General features: G+C 45.4%; 5 protein-coding genes and 3 non-coding genes across 8 annotated transcripts; 4 read left to right on the plus strand and 4 right to left on the minus strand.

Moving 5' to 3' along the window:
- Nucleotides 1–470: 470 nt before the first annotated feature.
- V8C40DRAFT_t117 lies at nucleotides 471–601 on the minus strand. Its single transcript has one exon. It is a non-coding gene; the product is annotated as a tRNA-Gln (tRNA).
- A 91-nt stretch (nucleotides 602–692) lies between these two features.
- V8C40DRAFT_t116 lies at nucleotides 693–821 on the minus strand. Its single transcript has one exon. It is a non-coding gene; the product is annotated as a tRNA-Ala (tRNA).
- A 2396-nt stretch (nucleotides 822–3217) lies between these two features.
- On the plus strand, nucleotides 3218–3713 carry V8C40DRAFT_265475 (uncharacterized protein; the record flags this gene model as incomplete). The annotated part of the gene is made up of 4 exons (XM_083219659.1): nucleotides 3218–3307; nucleotides 3367–3446; nucleotides 3496–3552; nucleotides 3605–3713. 4 exons carry the CDS (start codon nucleotides 3218–3220, stop codon nucleotides 3711–3713), a joined length of 336 nt encoding a protein of 111 aa, XP_083073657.1.
- A 273-nt stretch (nucleotides 3714–3986) lies between these two features.
- On the minus strand, nucleotides 3987–7822 carry V8C40DRAFT_287138 (uncharacterized protein; the record flags this gene model as incomplete). The annotated part of the gene is made up of 5 exons (XM_083222653.1): nucleotides 3987–4460; nucleotides 4532–5793; nucleotides 5871–6980; nucleotides 7044–7344; nucleotides 7412–7822. The coding sequence occupies 5 exons, from the start codon at nucleotides 7820–7822 to the stop codon at nucleotides 4086–4088; spliced, it is 3459 nt and encodes a 1152-aa protein (XP_083073658.1). The 3' UTR covers nucleotides 3987–4085.
- A 1072-nt stretch (nucleotides 7823–8894) lies between these two features.
- On the plus strand, nucleotides 8895–10960 carry V8C40DRAFT_265477 (uncharacterized protein; the record flags this gene model as incomplete). The annotated part of the gene is made up of 7 exons (XM_083219660.1): nucleotides 8895–9243; nucleotides 9303–9410; nucleotides 9477–9659; nucleotides 9742–10260; nucleotides 10325–10439; nucleotides 10519–10857; nucleotides 10927–10960. The coding sequence occupies 7 exons, from the start codon at nucleotides 8895–8897 to the stop codon at nucleotides 10958–10960; spliced, it is 1647 nt and encodes a 548-aa protein (XP_083073659.1).
- Nucleotides 10961–11394: 434 nt separating this feature from the next.
- V8C40DRAFT_t107 lies at nucleotides 11395–11502 on the plus strand. Its single transcript has one exon. It is a non-coding gene; the product is annotated as a tRNA-Leu (tRNA).
- Nucleotides 11503–12036: 534 nt separating this feature from the next.
- V8C40DRAFT_287140 (uncharacterized protein) lies at nucleotides 12037–13095 on the plus strand (the record flags this gene model as incomplete). The annotated part of the gene is made up of 1 exon (XM_083222654.1): nucleotides 12037–13095. One exon carries the CDS (start codon nucleotides 12037–12039, stop codon nucleotides 13093–13095), a length of 1059 nt encoding a protein of 352 aa, XP_083073660.1.
- A 342-nt stretch (nucleotides 13096–13437) lies between these two features.
- Nucleotides 13438–13789, minus strand: V8C40DRAFT_265479 (uncharacterized protein; the record flags this gene model as incomplete). Its single annotated transcript, XM_083219661.1, has 2 exons — nucleotides 13438–13625; nucleotides 13678–13789. 2 exons carry the CDS (start codon nucleotides 13787–13789, stop codon nucleotides 13438–13440), a joined length of 300 nt encoding a protein of 99 aa, XP_083073661.1.
- Nucleotides 13790–14669: the final 880 nt, after the last annotated feature.

Consider the following 14669-nt stretch of genomic DNA (forward strand, 5'->3'; position numbering starts at 1 on the left):
ATTTCAATAAACATGTAGAGGTGACGAAGAAATTATCAATTCTCTGCTCTTGTTTATACTCTCGTCGGTAGCCAGAGGGCATTCACAGAATGACTCGCTCTTGTGTGGTGAGTTTAAAGAGACCTAATGGAAGATGGAGAATGATGCCAGCAAATAAGTCAGGTAGTCCAGTGACCTCCATCAACCTAATATCACACACATAGTCAACCGCAATAGCCTTACAAAAATGAGATATACCAAGATTGGCCTGCAGCATAGCAACAATCACTTGGATATTTACACTGAGTTTACGAGTGACATTACCTGAGTACCAATGGAATACGCGTAGAAGGGTTACTCCACATTGCCCTTAGTACTGCCCCTCCAAGGCCAGATCATCAAAACTACAGGCAAAATAAAATACAAAAATAAAAAGTCCAGCCATACAAGAACGAAGAGAGAAGCAAATACCTAAAAAGCAAAAAAAGAAAAGGACCGAACGCGGATCGAACGCGTGACCTAGAGATCTGCAATCTCTCGCTGCCAAGTTTGTTAGTTATTGTGTAACAGAATAGGAATTATGTTTCAGATTCGCTTACCTCTACCACTGAGCTATCGATCCCTGGTGATGGAGCGGGATTTTAGTTTGTCTTATAAAGCCTGGCCAACAGACATGAGCAAAAAGGGAGCAAGTTGAAAAAAGCCAAAAAGAAAGGACCGAACGCGGATCGAACGCGTGACCTAGAGATCTGCAATCTCTCGCTACCAGATTTGTTAGTGTCTAAGTTGGAATTGGAAAGTGTGTTGAGCTAAGCTTACCTCTACCACTGAGCTATCGATCCACTCGTTACGGAGAGCAGTATTTTAATGTACTTATAAGTCCACCTTACCTTCTGGTCTGGAAGCAAGTGAACATAATTGGCGCAGAAGATGTCCCCCTAATGCCTGCCACACGAAGAGCTGACTATCACCAGTTTCGGTTGGCACTTTCTACTGGACGAGAGTGTAATACGTTCTCGAGTCTATGTGATGAGAAGCTCAATAAGAGTTCTAGTAAACGAGATTATGGCAACTCCTTGGTCCTTGCGGCCAGCAGCGTAGTCAAAAGACCGACTGCGCCATCCCAGTGACATCCCGAAGTCAGAGCAATGAATGTTTGCTATATGTTCCTCAGGCAACATATAAGAGCTATTAGGTAGTTGTTAACTGACTGATCTATAAAGCTCACCTTCTTTTGTCACTTGAGGTGTCTAAGCCATTCGTAGGCATCATTTTAGAGACAAGTCGTGACTACACATCGACAATCAACGAGGGGAAACAATACAATTTAGATCAAATATCTTCGCGGCCAATTAATCTATGTACCTATTAACACTGCTAGATTGAGATGGTAGAGCCTATGAAATAGATTAACCAACCCGTCTCACCAAGTTGGGTGCAACTGCTACACCAATTCTGGGTGGTGTGTGATAGCACGATCTGCCTGCAAATCTATTTGAATGGCTACAAGATTCATGGCTTTGTGGGGATATATGAGTGGTAAGGGAAGAGCCTGTATCCGGGAGCATTTGTTCAAGCACAAGATGATGCTCCTGTATGAAATGCTCAATCCTGCGCCATGATACCACGAAAACGTCTGGACGATATCTTGACGACCTACCCAATGAGTAGACAATTAGTGAACGAAAATGAAATTGCCTTTATTAGCTAAAGAATCTGCTTGTGACAATCGCTACATGAGGCTCAGTGTACCATAACCTCTTCAAGCAATCTCATATAGTAGCCACCCGATCATAACTTATTCTGTCAAAGTAGTTAAGCTGCGGAATATACGGTTAAGACATGGTATGGATCCGCGGCTAGTATCCGTTACATAGGTTGTCTCGTCGAAAAGTGACTGGTAACTCACCAACATGCCCAAACTCCCGCCACCACATTGTCAGGGCGAAAATATCCTCAGAACCTCGTTTTCTAGACAGTACCGAGCCGAAAAACCCTCTTCACGTCCGAAGGAGAGGGCTAGTAATGATGACTTTGACCAAAATAGCACTTGGTCTATTACTAGCTTGCCAATGTAGCGGAAGTAAGAGATCGCAGTGTAGCGGTCTACGCTGTGACCCGAAATTCCAATGAAGGAACTAATTGACAGCAGCGAGAGAGTCTCCGTGCAGATGGGTGTTTGGTGAGAACGGAATAGATCACTTGTGATACATGTGAATGACTTTCTCTTGTCTGCCATTGCTCTGCTTTCAAGAGCATGAGTTACAGGAAAGAGACCTTGACCGGCCGCTCCCTTATCCGACACAACTTTATCACTACCTAGAGAGTATCGGATATTGTCCTCAGATACCCCATGAAGTTGCAAGCCACCCATAGTTTTAATTAAGTAATTGTGTAACTCCATGCAGGAGTAGTAGATAGATTACGGGAGGGGTAATAAGCTGTCCGTCTGAGGGGTGGGGAATATCTAAATTTAGCAGGATAATATTATGGAAGAAACAACTATTCGGAGAGTTTTCGAAGATCTTGGTGGCCTCGGCATGCTTGGCATCAAGGTACGACGTTGTTTGGTGGATAGATAGTGGTTGGCAGATGAGGGGCTTTAATGCAAATATATGTAGGTGCTTGACCTCTCTTCCAATAAAATAGGATACCTTAAATGGTGGCTGAATCAACTATCCTTGCATATGCAGTGGAAGGTCCAAGAGGTCAATAATTGGCTATGTTTGGTGTCAAACCATCCCATCTCCGGCACATTATTTAGTAAGGCAAAGCAATATTATTCAGTTATTCCTCCCATGTCGTACAACATAAGGTGAGAAACAACGCTACTGGCTTCTATACGAGAGTTACTCATGTGGGCATGAATGTGGCTTGATGCTGTTAATATCGGACTGTGCTTCTTATTGGCTGCACGTCGACTTCAATGCAAGGAGATTGAGGACATGTCTTCGTCTTCTTGAAGGTGTTGCGATATTGCATAGAGCTGTGCTCCACGAGGAATAAGGAAAGAATAATAACATAATATTTGGAGAGGCTTCTACTAAGAAACTCATGAAAGACGTCATAGGAGTAGAGGAGGGAACTAGGATAACCCATAACTGAAGTGGCTTACGAACATTATATATATCCGACTTTTCCCTTCTCCAACTTGCCATCCAACATAGAACAACGACTTCAATAAAAGACTTCAACTAACTTCTCAACTTTTGTTTATTTCCCTAGTATACCTCTCAAGATGGCGAGTGAAGCAGTATCTGTGTCAGCTGAGCTTCTTGGTGACGAAGTCGATTTCGACGGTGGCATTGTTCCCCAAGCCACTGCCTGGGTAAGTAAACAACTTTACGACTTTTAGAAGGTGATAATTCCTAACCGATTTTAAAATAGGTCAAGTGGAACGTCAAGGGAGGGGGTGATCGCACGGAGCAGCCCACAATTGGTCACCTCTACCAACTACAGGGCCAACCGTGAGTGAGATATGTTCCCACAGACTGAATTCACCTAACCTTTTCATAGAAACATACAGGGCATCGAAATTAAATCCATTCCTTCTGTCATCTTATATGCCTTCTCGTAAGTAGTAACCCTTGACGATGGAGTAATACGCAAAATAACAATTACTTAGGAGCCCTAATGGGTCTGGTTCGCCAGATCTTTCTGTTCCGGGACCGACTAGTGGCCAGGTCAAGAACAACCCTGTTCGTATTGGATCGTACCGCGTTGAATATCGTTAATGGGGCTTGAAATGTTATAACCATACTCGTCTGGTTGTCACGACACTCACCTGATGGCCAGTTTCAGTTTCACGAGGTAGGGATATCTTGTGGAGTCAAAAATGTTAACTCCTTTCGCTTTACAATACTCAGGATATCGCTGCTGAATACATCAATTTTCTTCTGTACACTCATTTCACAAACTTAAGTAGCTACTAGGTAGCTATCAAGGCCTGCATTATATAAAAGAAAGTTCTTGCCAATTTGGCTCCCGGTCGTAATTTGTATCTCTTGCTACTAGCACCTTTACCATCACTTCTACCCTTATGTTGATGTATACATCGCCATAAGGCATTGCTGTACACGTTTTCCAGTATTCTACTTACTACTGTATCACTGATACGTTTCCACAAAGTCGTAAATCTTGCAGCCGTATCCGCCATAAGAGCAAATCTGCTGCACCGCCAACCCGACATACATAATAATACTCTCAATCTCATTGTCCCAAGATGCTGCCGCAAATCCCAACTGCTTGCCAAGCTCGAAAAAGGCTTCAATGAAGTGGTTGGCGACAAGCTCCGTCTTCACTGTTCCTTCTTGTGCCTCGTGGATATCGTTAGTGAGGGCAACGCAAAGTGTAGGCACAGCCACAATGGCGGCGATGGTGCCCTTCCAGCGCTTGATGGTTGGCTGATCGGCCTTCTTCACCTTGGCGATGACATTTGCCAGCGCTGCGGCGCCAAAATTGGAGATGGTGAGTCCCAGTTTCTGTATCATTGTCAGCGGGAATGTTCAGAAGACACCGTAATTTCTTAATCGGCTTTGTGAGGTAGACTTACAGAGTACTTGACAAACTTGACTGTTGTAGAGGTATCAGTCGGCGGCTTTGTGGGATCCTCACCGACTGGCCAGGTAATGAACGTGGATATCGTCTCGAATGTCAGCGACGTTGCATTCAGCACGTTAGTGAGCTGGGCAACGGGTCCAATTGGAACACTCTCCAATCCGGTGCCTTCAAGGGCGCTGTCGATGAGGAGCGAAATAGTCTTGAACTCGCCGTACACCAACTCCAGACTCGTGGCCGTTGCCAGCGTGAAATTGGTCACGTCCTTAGCAAGGGCAGGATCAGCTGTGCCCGAAACATACTGGCCGAAAGTATCGGCGGTCAGTCGACCTGTAAGCTTCGGAGGGGCCTTGTCTGCTTTGGCCTTGTAGAGAACTGTTGTAGGAATGGCCATGAGCAATGAGACAAGTCCTAGTAGAGAAAGGGGTCGGTTGCCGGCAATCTTCTTCCAGAGCCATCCAATCACAGGGATATCCATGTTACTGTTGGCGAGGGTCTTGATCAAGTTGATACCCAAAGCCAAGGCCTTGAATAGGATATCTCCAAGGGTCTTGAGAGAGTCAATTATGGCATCTATAAGATCCCCAGAGATCTTGACCATGAGAGCCTTGATATCATACTCCCCGCTGTCGAAAAAGTCGAGGAAATCTTTGGCGACGTTAGTGCAGAGTTTGACGATAGTGTCGAGCTCATCTTGGATATCGTCCCAGATAGCAACAAGGTCGTCTTCTGCCGAACCGGGAGTGCTATTATCTGTTAAGACGGCGTTGGTAGTACCGCCACCATATGTGAAATAATATGTCGACCAGTTGTAGGCAACATCCGACTTGACATCTTGGTCAGTCTCATCAGCATTAGACGCAGCAGTCGCCTCAAGGGCAGCCTTTGACTTTATGCTCTTGGGAGCAGCAGAAGCGCCGTCGTAATTCTGATTCTGCAGCGTGGGCAATTGAGCTTTGATGGTGGTACGGAGCTCTTCCAGCCATGAGTCGACTGTGATCTCAGTAGTATCCAGAAGATGCTGTCCATAGTCCAGAGCTGCATTAAATCCGGCCGTAATGCTGTCGGCTGTGGCGAGAATGTCATCCCAATTGAACAAGTATCCCAAGAAGTCAATAACATCCTGCAACAGGACGCCAAGCTTCTTGAAGACCCAGACGACAGCCTTGACAATGACTGAAGCTGTATCCAGAATAAAGGAATAGACTTCGTCGCCAATTTTAATAATGAATTGCCAGACTTTGCCAGCGGCGTCCTCTGGAATGACAAATAGGTCAGTAAAAGCTGGAACTTGTACGGGAGTGGGATTTTGTGCCAGTGAGATATATGCTTACCAACAAGGTTAACACCCCAATCAAAAGCATCTTCAACCTTGTCCTCAACCTCATGCCAGAAATCTTTGAGCGTGCCTCCAATAGAGAAAGCTCGTACGCCATGAGCCGCTTCTCCTCCAGAAGTAGCCACAAGGCTTACTGCCTTGAACGATTTCAGCAACTGCTGGCTATCCCCTTGATTCGTACGAGTCTGATCTACCAGGGCTTGAATCGATGCGGCAGCACTCTTGACATCGTCATCCGAGGCATCGGATGGAATAAGAGGAGTACCATCTTGCTTCTTGAGGGCGCGAACATCTTCGGGAGTCTGAACATTGTCAAGCTTCATAATTACTTTCACTGAGGGATCCAAGAGTGGGTTCTGCAGAGGAGTCTCAGGAGATCCAGGTTTGGCAGCGCGGTAAGCGTCTGCTGAGAAAACGAAACAAGAAGCATCATCGCTCTGAAGTTGTATGTTTAGAACTCCCTTGGCGTCTGTCTGGTACCATTGACCAGTAGGCCCAAGTGAAGCATACCGGCCATTGACAGTACATCGTACAACACCTGAAGCGCTGACTCTGAGCCAGCATCCAGGAATGAGACTGGCTTCATCGCTAGTGGTGGCTGTAGCATGCATCCGTAGCATGAATCCTTTAGTCTCAATGACATTCAAGTCTGACGCATACCAGAAAGGGTATGTTTGCCACAGCTGTGACACCGAATCTTGTTGCAAGAGGACGAGGTTACCATACTCATCTACGGATAGCAAGCTGCTGACAAGTGTTTGATCTGAACCGTCAGCAGACTTTAGAGAAAGCAGACCAGAAATTTGACCGCCTTTTCCATCAGAAAGGAGAGGAATCACAGTTCCATTGGAAAGGGCTGTGCTTTGTGCTGTATAATAGTGAACAGCGTCTGAGTTGGTCGTGTACCAAAATCTCAAAGTCTGTCCAGACAAAGTAACATGGAGGTCCTTGAGGCCGCTGACTTGGTCTCCCGTATTTATAACAGTTCCTGTGCCTTTGGCAGAGCAGTACTCGCTTGACTTGAAGGCCGTGATGTTTTGATCTCCAATGAGGAGAATGCTCTGATGCGACGTAGGATCTACATACGAATTGATGCAAGTTGCGCCTATGAGACAAGTTGGTTAATATTTCTACATAGTATGTATGTAATGTGAGAGTGGTGACATACCGGTAGGGCAGATTGGTTCCACGACCATAGTGCTGCCAGTGAAAAACTTGAACTGGATGTGTGTAGGCCCGCTGAAGGTTTCATACAAGACAAATACACCGTCTCCGAGAGCACAGGTTCCCAAAGCAACGTCTATAATTCTTTTGGGGTTCGCAGCCAAGGACCATGGCCCCAATAACGTCGCCTGGTTCTGAATGAATTGTACAAAGCGAAGATCTTCTGTGCTGGCGAGTCTGCCTGGGCGTTGGAATGCTACCATGACCAAAGGCAAGGTGCGTTTTGTATCCGTGGATTTATTATTCTGACATACACAGAGTTAACAACGTGCTCTAGTCCTTCGGGTACCCAATAAAGTAAATTTAACATACCATGTAAATGTGATCAACTGTAGGAAAGGAAGCTCCACGAATAATCTTGGAGCTTGGAATGGGACCCTGAAGCTCAGCAAATGTGACACCGTAAAGCAACGTAAAGGAAGATGTGGCGTTGGCTCCAGGAGTGGCAATGCAGATGTCAAGTGTAGAATCTGGCGCTTGAACAACAGCAAAGGCCTGAACCTTGGTACCGCTGGGAACAATGCCAGATACGCTTCCAAAGTCAATTTTGGTGGCTTTGCCATTGATGACAGTGATCAAGTAAAGATAGGAGTCTTCACTTAGAGAGAAGACACCTGGATCCATGTTGGCATCTCTGAAAACTGCAAAGTGCTGGCCAGCTGGGATGGGGTTGGCCGAGACATAGTTTGTCATCAGCTCCGAGTCTTGTTTGATGGTCACCATGGTGAATGAGTGATGGGGTGAAAATATGAGTTTGTAGGATATTTCTTTGTAGAGCTGCTAATGAAGAACTGGTGAGTGAATAGTTTGATGAATCCAGACATGAAAGACTTGATATATATATATATCCTCGTATATGAGAGCGTCGTGAGTTTGGGTTGCCTCCCCCGCCAATATCAAGACCGATGTCTTCATTGCTGCTATTACAACCACCACACCCCAGCCAGCGGTGCCACCGATGAGTTGATATGATGTAAATGATGGCTTTTCGATGGTTTCTCTTCAAAGACCCAATTGCGTCTTCGGCTGGCGATGCCAAGACCGACAAATTCGGGTCATCGGCATCCGAATCATCGTTCAGTTGATGCAAATACGGCAATACGAGCCCACTCCGGTACTTCTATGACAAGCGAAAATGTGCTGGGTTCACGATGCAACGTGCAAGGCTGGTATGAGCGGTATAGCCGTTGCAGCCTTTCTTGTTATTTGGGTGCCTCGTGCTGATGCATTCACACCTATTCAATATTGAATCCTTCCCAGAAAGCAGTTATGATGCATGCCTATAAGCTTACCTTTATTTTTCAGGGTGCATGGCAAGACAGGTTAGCCGACATTCGTATAACCCCTGCATTACGGCCCTGCCGTTTAGCTCTGCCGGCGGTTAAACAAAAATTGATCACATAGCTGCATATATCCGTTGGCTGCCGACCTGTGGTTGGCTAGAATTATCGTACGGCTGTGTCGACAAATCGAAGCTGAATGTAAGAAAATAGCGTTCCAGAATAGTCACCAGGGCTTGCGGGTTCCAGACTATCGTGTTCTGTTTGCTTGATTGCCCGATTAGGAAACCTTTTGAAGTTGACGGGAAATGATATCATAGGTAGTCCTTTGTCTTGGAGGCATCAAGAACTTCATATTCGAAATTCGATATATAAGTTCTCTTTTCGCTGATCATTGAAATCTCAACAACAACAAGCGATCATAGCTAGATAAACAAGCATCTTTAAGCAGTCTCAACTACTGATTCTCTTTACAACTTTATTTTCAAGGCATCATCTCTCAATACACCGCCAAAATGACAAGCTACATCAACTCCACTGACTCAAACCCCTGGGATCAGATGATTGTTCTTTCCCAGAAAACCATCAATGAATCCTTTCAGAACATGTGGGAGGTTGCTCAGCTTGATGGTGATTCGCCCCTCACTCACTATGAACGCACTACTAGAGGTGGAGAATATCTCAAGTTTGATGTTGGTGCTCCCTCCGTGGAACTGCAGGTTGTCCCCAAGGATGAATTGCTCTTCTTCAAGTTGTCTATGACAAGCGGATCTTGTTTCATCTATTTGAGCGATGATTCAAATGATGATAGTCATATCGACTGGCAGATCAACGACTGGGTTTTTGCTTTTTCGGTTAGCATTGGTAAGTGCATTCCCCTCTACGTAATATTTCGGTATATCTTTTACTTACCATATTCTTAGCGCAAAAGACGGTCGCAAAAGAAAGCCAGGAGTACCAGGACTTCAAGAACCGTTCTGGGCTCCTCAACTGGGACTTTTCGTTAGCATGCCTCTTTATTGATACTTCTTGTAAGTTATATTTTGACATATTCTTCTCTCGTTAGAAGATAACGAATTCTAAATGTTGTTCTCTAGCGTCTACCAAGTTTTCGGAGGAGCTGAGCACTTTCGGCGACAGGCAGTCAGATTACAATACCATCATGACTGCCAGATCGAAGGGCGTCTTCCAGTCGTTCGTTAGTGAGTGGGTTAATGTAATGGCAGCGTCAGGATGCAACATCTTGGGTTACTCTGCACAAGCCAGTGCCGACACAAGTGGTATGTTCTCCTTCTCCCCCCTTGGCAGGTATATTCAGGAACATTGGCGCTCTAACCTCGTACACGCCGTCTACATGTATAGATCAGTATCAACCCACCTTCCCGCCTACTCTTATGGACTATGATACCTACCCTTGGAAGGCTACTCCGACTTCGGCGAACCAAGACAACCTCGACACTAATTCTCTATGCTATCTCATGATGTCCAACTTCACCGTGCCTGCAACTGACGCGGTAACCTACAGCGGTCAGTGGACAGATGACCAGCACGGTGGTACCTATGTTCTGAATCGTTCCCTCTTCTGGCCCTGGATGTTTACAGTGCTTCGGGACGTGGTCAAAGCCATGGTCCCTGTACCAGATGTCCCTACGCTCTACTGGGATAACACTGACCCTAACCACCCATATGCGTCTCGAATGGAATATCACTTTGGAGATAACACGGCCAGCGATGACAGCTATAAATTTGTCTCAACTGGCCCTGGCCAATGGTCTTGGACCGGTATCCCCCTCAGCCAGTCCAACAAGGTCGCTAATCCAAATGACGGCAGTGATTACGAAACCATTGTTGAATCCACCAATGTTCCTAAGCCCGGTGCTCGTAAGTACAGACTACCACCCAAAATACTTAACACAAGATACATATACTAAGACAAGTTTGATAGCCCCTGTCAGCGGCGGCACTCTCAGTTTTACCGCCGGCAAAGAACAGATCAGCCTGACTGGCAAGTCTACTTTTGTCGTCAGAGTAGACCACAGCAGGAAGAAGAATCCCACATAGTATGTTGAGGCTTACTGGAGTTCTGAGGATATACCCAGTTATCCAGAGCAATGGATCAATTGGCTAACACTACACTAGTACCCTAATGACTTTTACCTTGACTTGGAGCGTTTCTATTGCTGTGGCCGCGGTTACTGGTGGCGGAGTTCAGTTCACCATCATAGACCACACCGTGGACACTGAATCGACTTCGGAGGGCAACTTATCCTGGGTACCATCAGCGGATGTCGTGGCATCCAATCTCAAGACTCAGATGAGCAGCAGTCTCACCAATGCTGCTTCGAATGCTAATGCCAACTTGATGAACGTTCTGGCGAACCAGCATCGACTGTATCTCCCTGCCAAGGGGCATTTCCTTATGCATGACCCTGTTTTCAACAGCAAGGGCGACCTTTTGGTTGGACTGGATTATAACGGGTAAGAAGATGAAAAAAATATCCTACCCAATCGAACATGATAGCGTGCGAATTCTAACCATTTTCTCAGGGCTGACGCACCACCACCGCCGGCTAAGAAATAGATACGAGGCTAGAAGAGACTCGACATGGGATTGTTGAATAGCAGTTTGCGCAACGACACTGCTTAGTTACAATTTTCAACTTTGAAGTCTTTTTTGTTTCACATATATTGGCTTTTCTTTCTCTTTGTTGTTTAGTATGGAGGAGCAATCCTTTATAGTAAACCTTGAATATGTTTGTGATTTACTACTATATAGAAAATTGCCATTTGTTGTCTCTGAACAGGGTGCCTCGTTTGGAAATAAGAGTAGAAACTTTAGCAGCCCGAAAGCGTATCGGTGTCTTCCATGGAGGGAATGATCGGGTTGTAAGTTATGAACCGAAGCGAAAGACACAGTGATTTAGAGATGCAGAGAGTATTGGAACTGTCCATTTTCAGCTCGTCAGAGGATTGATGAATTAAAGTTTGGCCGTCTGTCTTCAACAAAGACGCTAAGGCGGGTTGGTGGAGTGGTCTAACACGTGCGACTCAAGATAATATCTTGATCCTTCAAAAGGATTTCGCATCTCGCAAGAGGCGTGGGTTCGAATCCCACACCCGTCAGTCTTTCTTTTTTCCCATCTGGTATTTAATTTTTTTGTCCTTACCTTCTAATCGTCCAGCTACCTCAAATAGTTAGTAGGTGGATTACTTATGTACATGTCGTTCTTCGCGCATCTCATTAGCTGTCTACAGTCCATTCGTCTTTCTGATGCAGAGATGAACCAATCGCATTACACCATTTCGAAGGAAAGGTATCTCGTTAGGCTGAAGGCCGGAAATGCGACGCTCATCTGCTACCAAGTAGACAAAAATAAAAGAGATAGTAATCAAGCGAAATTTGTAACAATTTTTCCACGGGTCTCCAAGTTCTCAAAGAAAATACACCCCCTGTAACTTGTCAGCAGTTGATCAAGAGGTGGTGTTTTGACCCCAATTCACACCATAAAGGAGCTCGGGGTAGATTGAATGTACCCCAACTACATGGATATTGAAGACTTATAAATGCAAGTGAGTGTCGTTGTATAATCGAATCAAATCAAATCATTTCACTCATCTTTGGCTTTCGGTCTTTTTATCGCCTTCTTTACTTGCACAATGGCTCTACGGGCTGCTACACTGTTCGCTCTTTGTGGCGTTTCTTTAGCCTCATCATCAGCGCCATCAGTTAAATCCGTCAGAACTCTATTCGAGTTCCCCAAGCAATCTTACATCGAGAACCTCGCAGTTCGAAGCAATGGCCAGATTCTCATCTCGGATCTCAGCACATCACAACTTTTCCTCTTCGACCCTTCAGCACCTGGGCCAAGTCAGCCTGTTGTTGTCCATGACTTCACCGAGTCCCTGGGCCTCGCAGGCATTGCAGAGTACCAACCAGACGTATTTGCCGTGATTTCGGGTAATTCTTCATTTACCAGCGACATTCCTAGTGCTGGAACATGGAATGTTTGGAGTGTAGACCTACGCGGCGTTGGGATTTCCTCGTCACATGGCAAGCCAGGGCTCACATCTCCCCCTGTGGTGAAGAATATTGCGAATCTTAAGCCAGCCCAATTTCTCAATGGCATTTCGGTGCTCTCCCAAAAGGACCAAACTCTTCTCGTTGGTGATGTGAATGGTGGTGTTATCTGGAACTTGGACATCAAGACGGGACACTACGAGGTTGCTATTAACAATACATTCACACAGCTCTATGCATCGCCACCCTTTTCAGCATCAGGAGTAGATGGCGTTCATGTTCGTGGCAACTCAGTCTACTTTACAAACTTTGGAAACGGCACATTTAATAAGATGCCCATCAACTCGGACGGCACCTCTGCAGGGCCCGTTACGACAATTGCGCATATCAAGGGGCCATTGGACCAGTATGACGACTTCACGTTCGACTGTGATGGTAATGCTTTCGTGGTAACGGGAGGCGGAAATACTATCGAGTTAATTTCCGCCGATGGCAAGCGCCGAGTTTACTTTGCTGGCAACCTCAACTCTACTGCGATTGCCGAACCAACGTCTTGCGCATTTGGTCGTGGCCCACACGACAAGAATGTCCTCTATGTTGTTACGGCTGGTGGAATGGAAACACCAGTAAATGGAGACATTATAATTGGTGGACAACTCGTTGCGATCAACACTACCTCGAGGGGATCTGCATGCTAAACTCTGGCAATATTCTTGTTTCGATAGATAGGAGTAGCTCCAAAGCTAGTATTGAGTAATGAAATTGCCATCGTGTCAAACAAGATGTATCTCCAACTTTATCTTCTTGTCCTGCATTTGCATCAAGGTGAAGACGGAGTAAAATCCAACATCCACTGTACGTATTCTCTCTCATTTGTTGACCGGCGGCTAGAACTTCCTGATCTGCAGCAAGCACGTATTCAAGCACCAACCAAGTAAATGTGAGATTCGCAAGGAAAAAAATTGTGTGCAATGATGAAGTGTCTTTAGTCCATTAAACAAGAGCCAAAGGGAGGGGACTCGACAGAAGGCTTTCCAAATCTATGGTCTGTAGCACGTATCACTGCGGCCTTGGCCGTTATCAACGCATCGTTCACCACAGTACTCAACAAAATGGATTTCCCCATTTGGTCCACCTGCGCAATAGAATAGCGACTTTTTCCTCCAGTTGTCATCTGTGGGCTTGCCAGCTGCTCTGAGAGCGCTCACTATCTGGTCATAGTAATTGCCTTTTATTTGTTAACAAGCAGATTAATACCCGGAGCTTTTCTACACTCTCACCGATGCCTAGAAGAGTAGATCCACAGTAGTCGAGATTCTTGCTGCAGTTTCTCGCTGTGGCGAAAGGAACGAGAGTGGCTAGAGCTGCGACAGATGTAACCGTGAAGCGCATGGTGACGGTGGATTAAGTGTGAAAAGTTTTCATATAAGATCTTAGGTTTGCAGAGAAACAGTGACAGAAGATGAGAAATGGCTGGTTTAAATGTTCAAGTCTCTAGAACTCCACTCATTTCTCGAAAGCTACAGCAGCGCAGCACAAGCATCTCTGGAGCTGAATTGTGTAGTGACTTTGCGCTCCGAAACATCACACGAAAAGATTTCATGTATGTCTTGTATATGGTAACTGTTTATGATAGATGGAAGGATATGGAATGCAGGCCTTCGGGTATCCAAAACATGTATCCACAAGTATCGCCACCGAGTACGAAGATTGCAAGTATTACGGATGATAATTTCAGGGATATCTAATTTAATCCTCTTGAAAGTCTTTCTGCCGTACGTGATGAGTTCTTTTTTCACCACTTTTGATCTCTTCTCCGTTTGTCAAAAGGATATGAAAGAATGTGATCCATACTCTCAGCGACATGTCTTATTGAGTCGCAGACAGTCTACGAGGGTTGATTGCTTGGCATGGGATGCCGCAGAAGTAGACAGCCACTGCCATTCTGTTGACAATTGATCATAAACTTTTAGAAGTATTGCTTGAGTACAACTATCAAGACGTATCCTCTTGTAGTACGCATTCTGTCTACTCTAAGATACCTTTGAGATGCAGATAGTGCTTCAAACTGATAGAGAGTCTTCGTAAAAGTAGATCTCGAATCCTCACTGCCAGCCTCATGAGTTTAGCTTATATAAGTCTATCATTTTGAAGTAACTAAAAGACTAACAGCTCACTGAAATAGATAGAGCGACGAGCCGACGACAGTTAGATGTTTGAGTGAGCCGGATGCAGCCGATGTCTTGAACCCTTGTGGCCGATATCCACTTTA

The sequence above is a fragment of the Trichoderma camerunense genome (genome assembly GCF_050948025.1).
Source record: "Trichoderma camerunense strain CBS 138272 chromosome Unknown V8C40scaffold_8, whole genome shotgun sequence".
NCBI classification, from domain to species: Eukaryota; Fungi; Ascomycota; class Sordariomycetes; order Hypocreales; family Hypocreaceae; genus Trichoderma; species Trichoderma camerunense.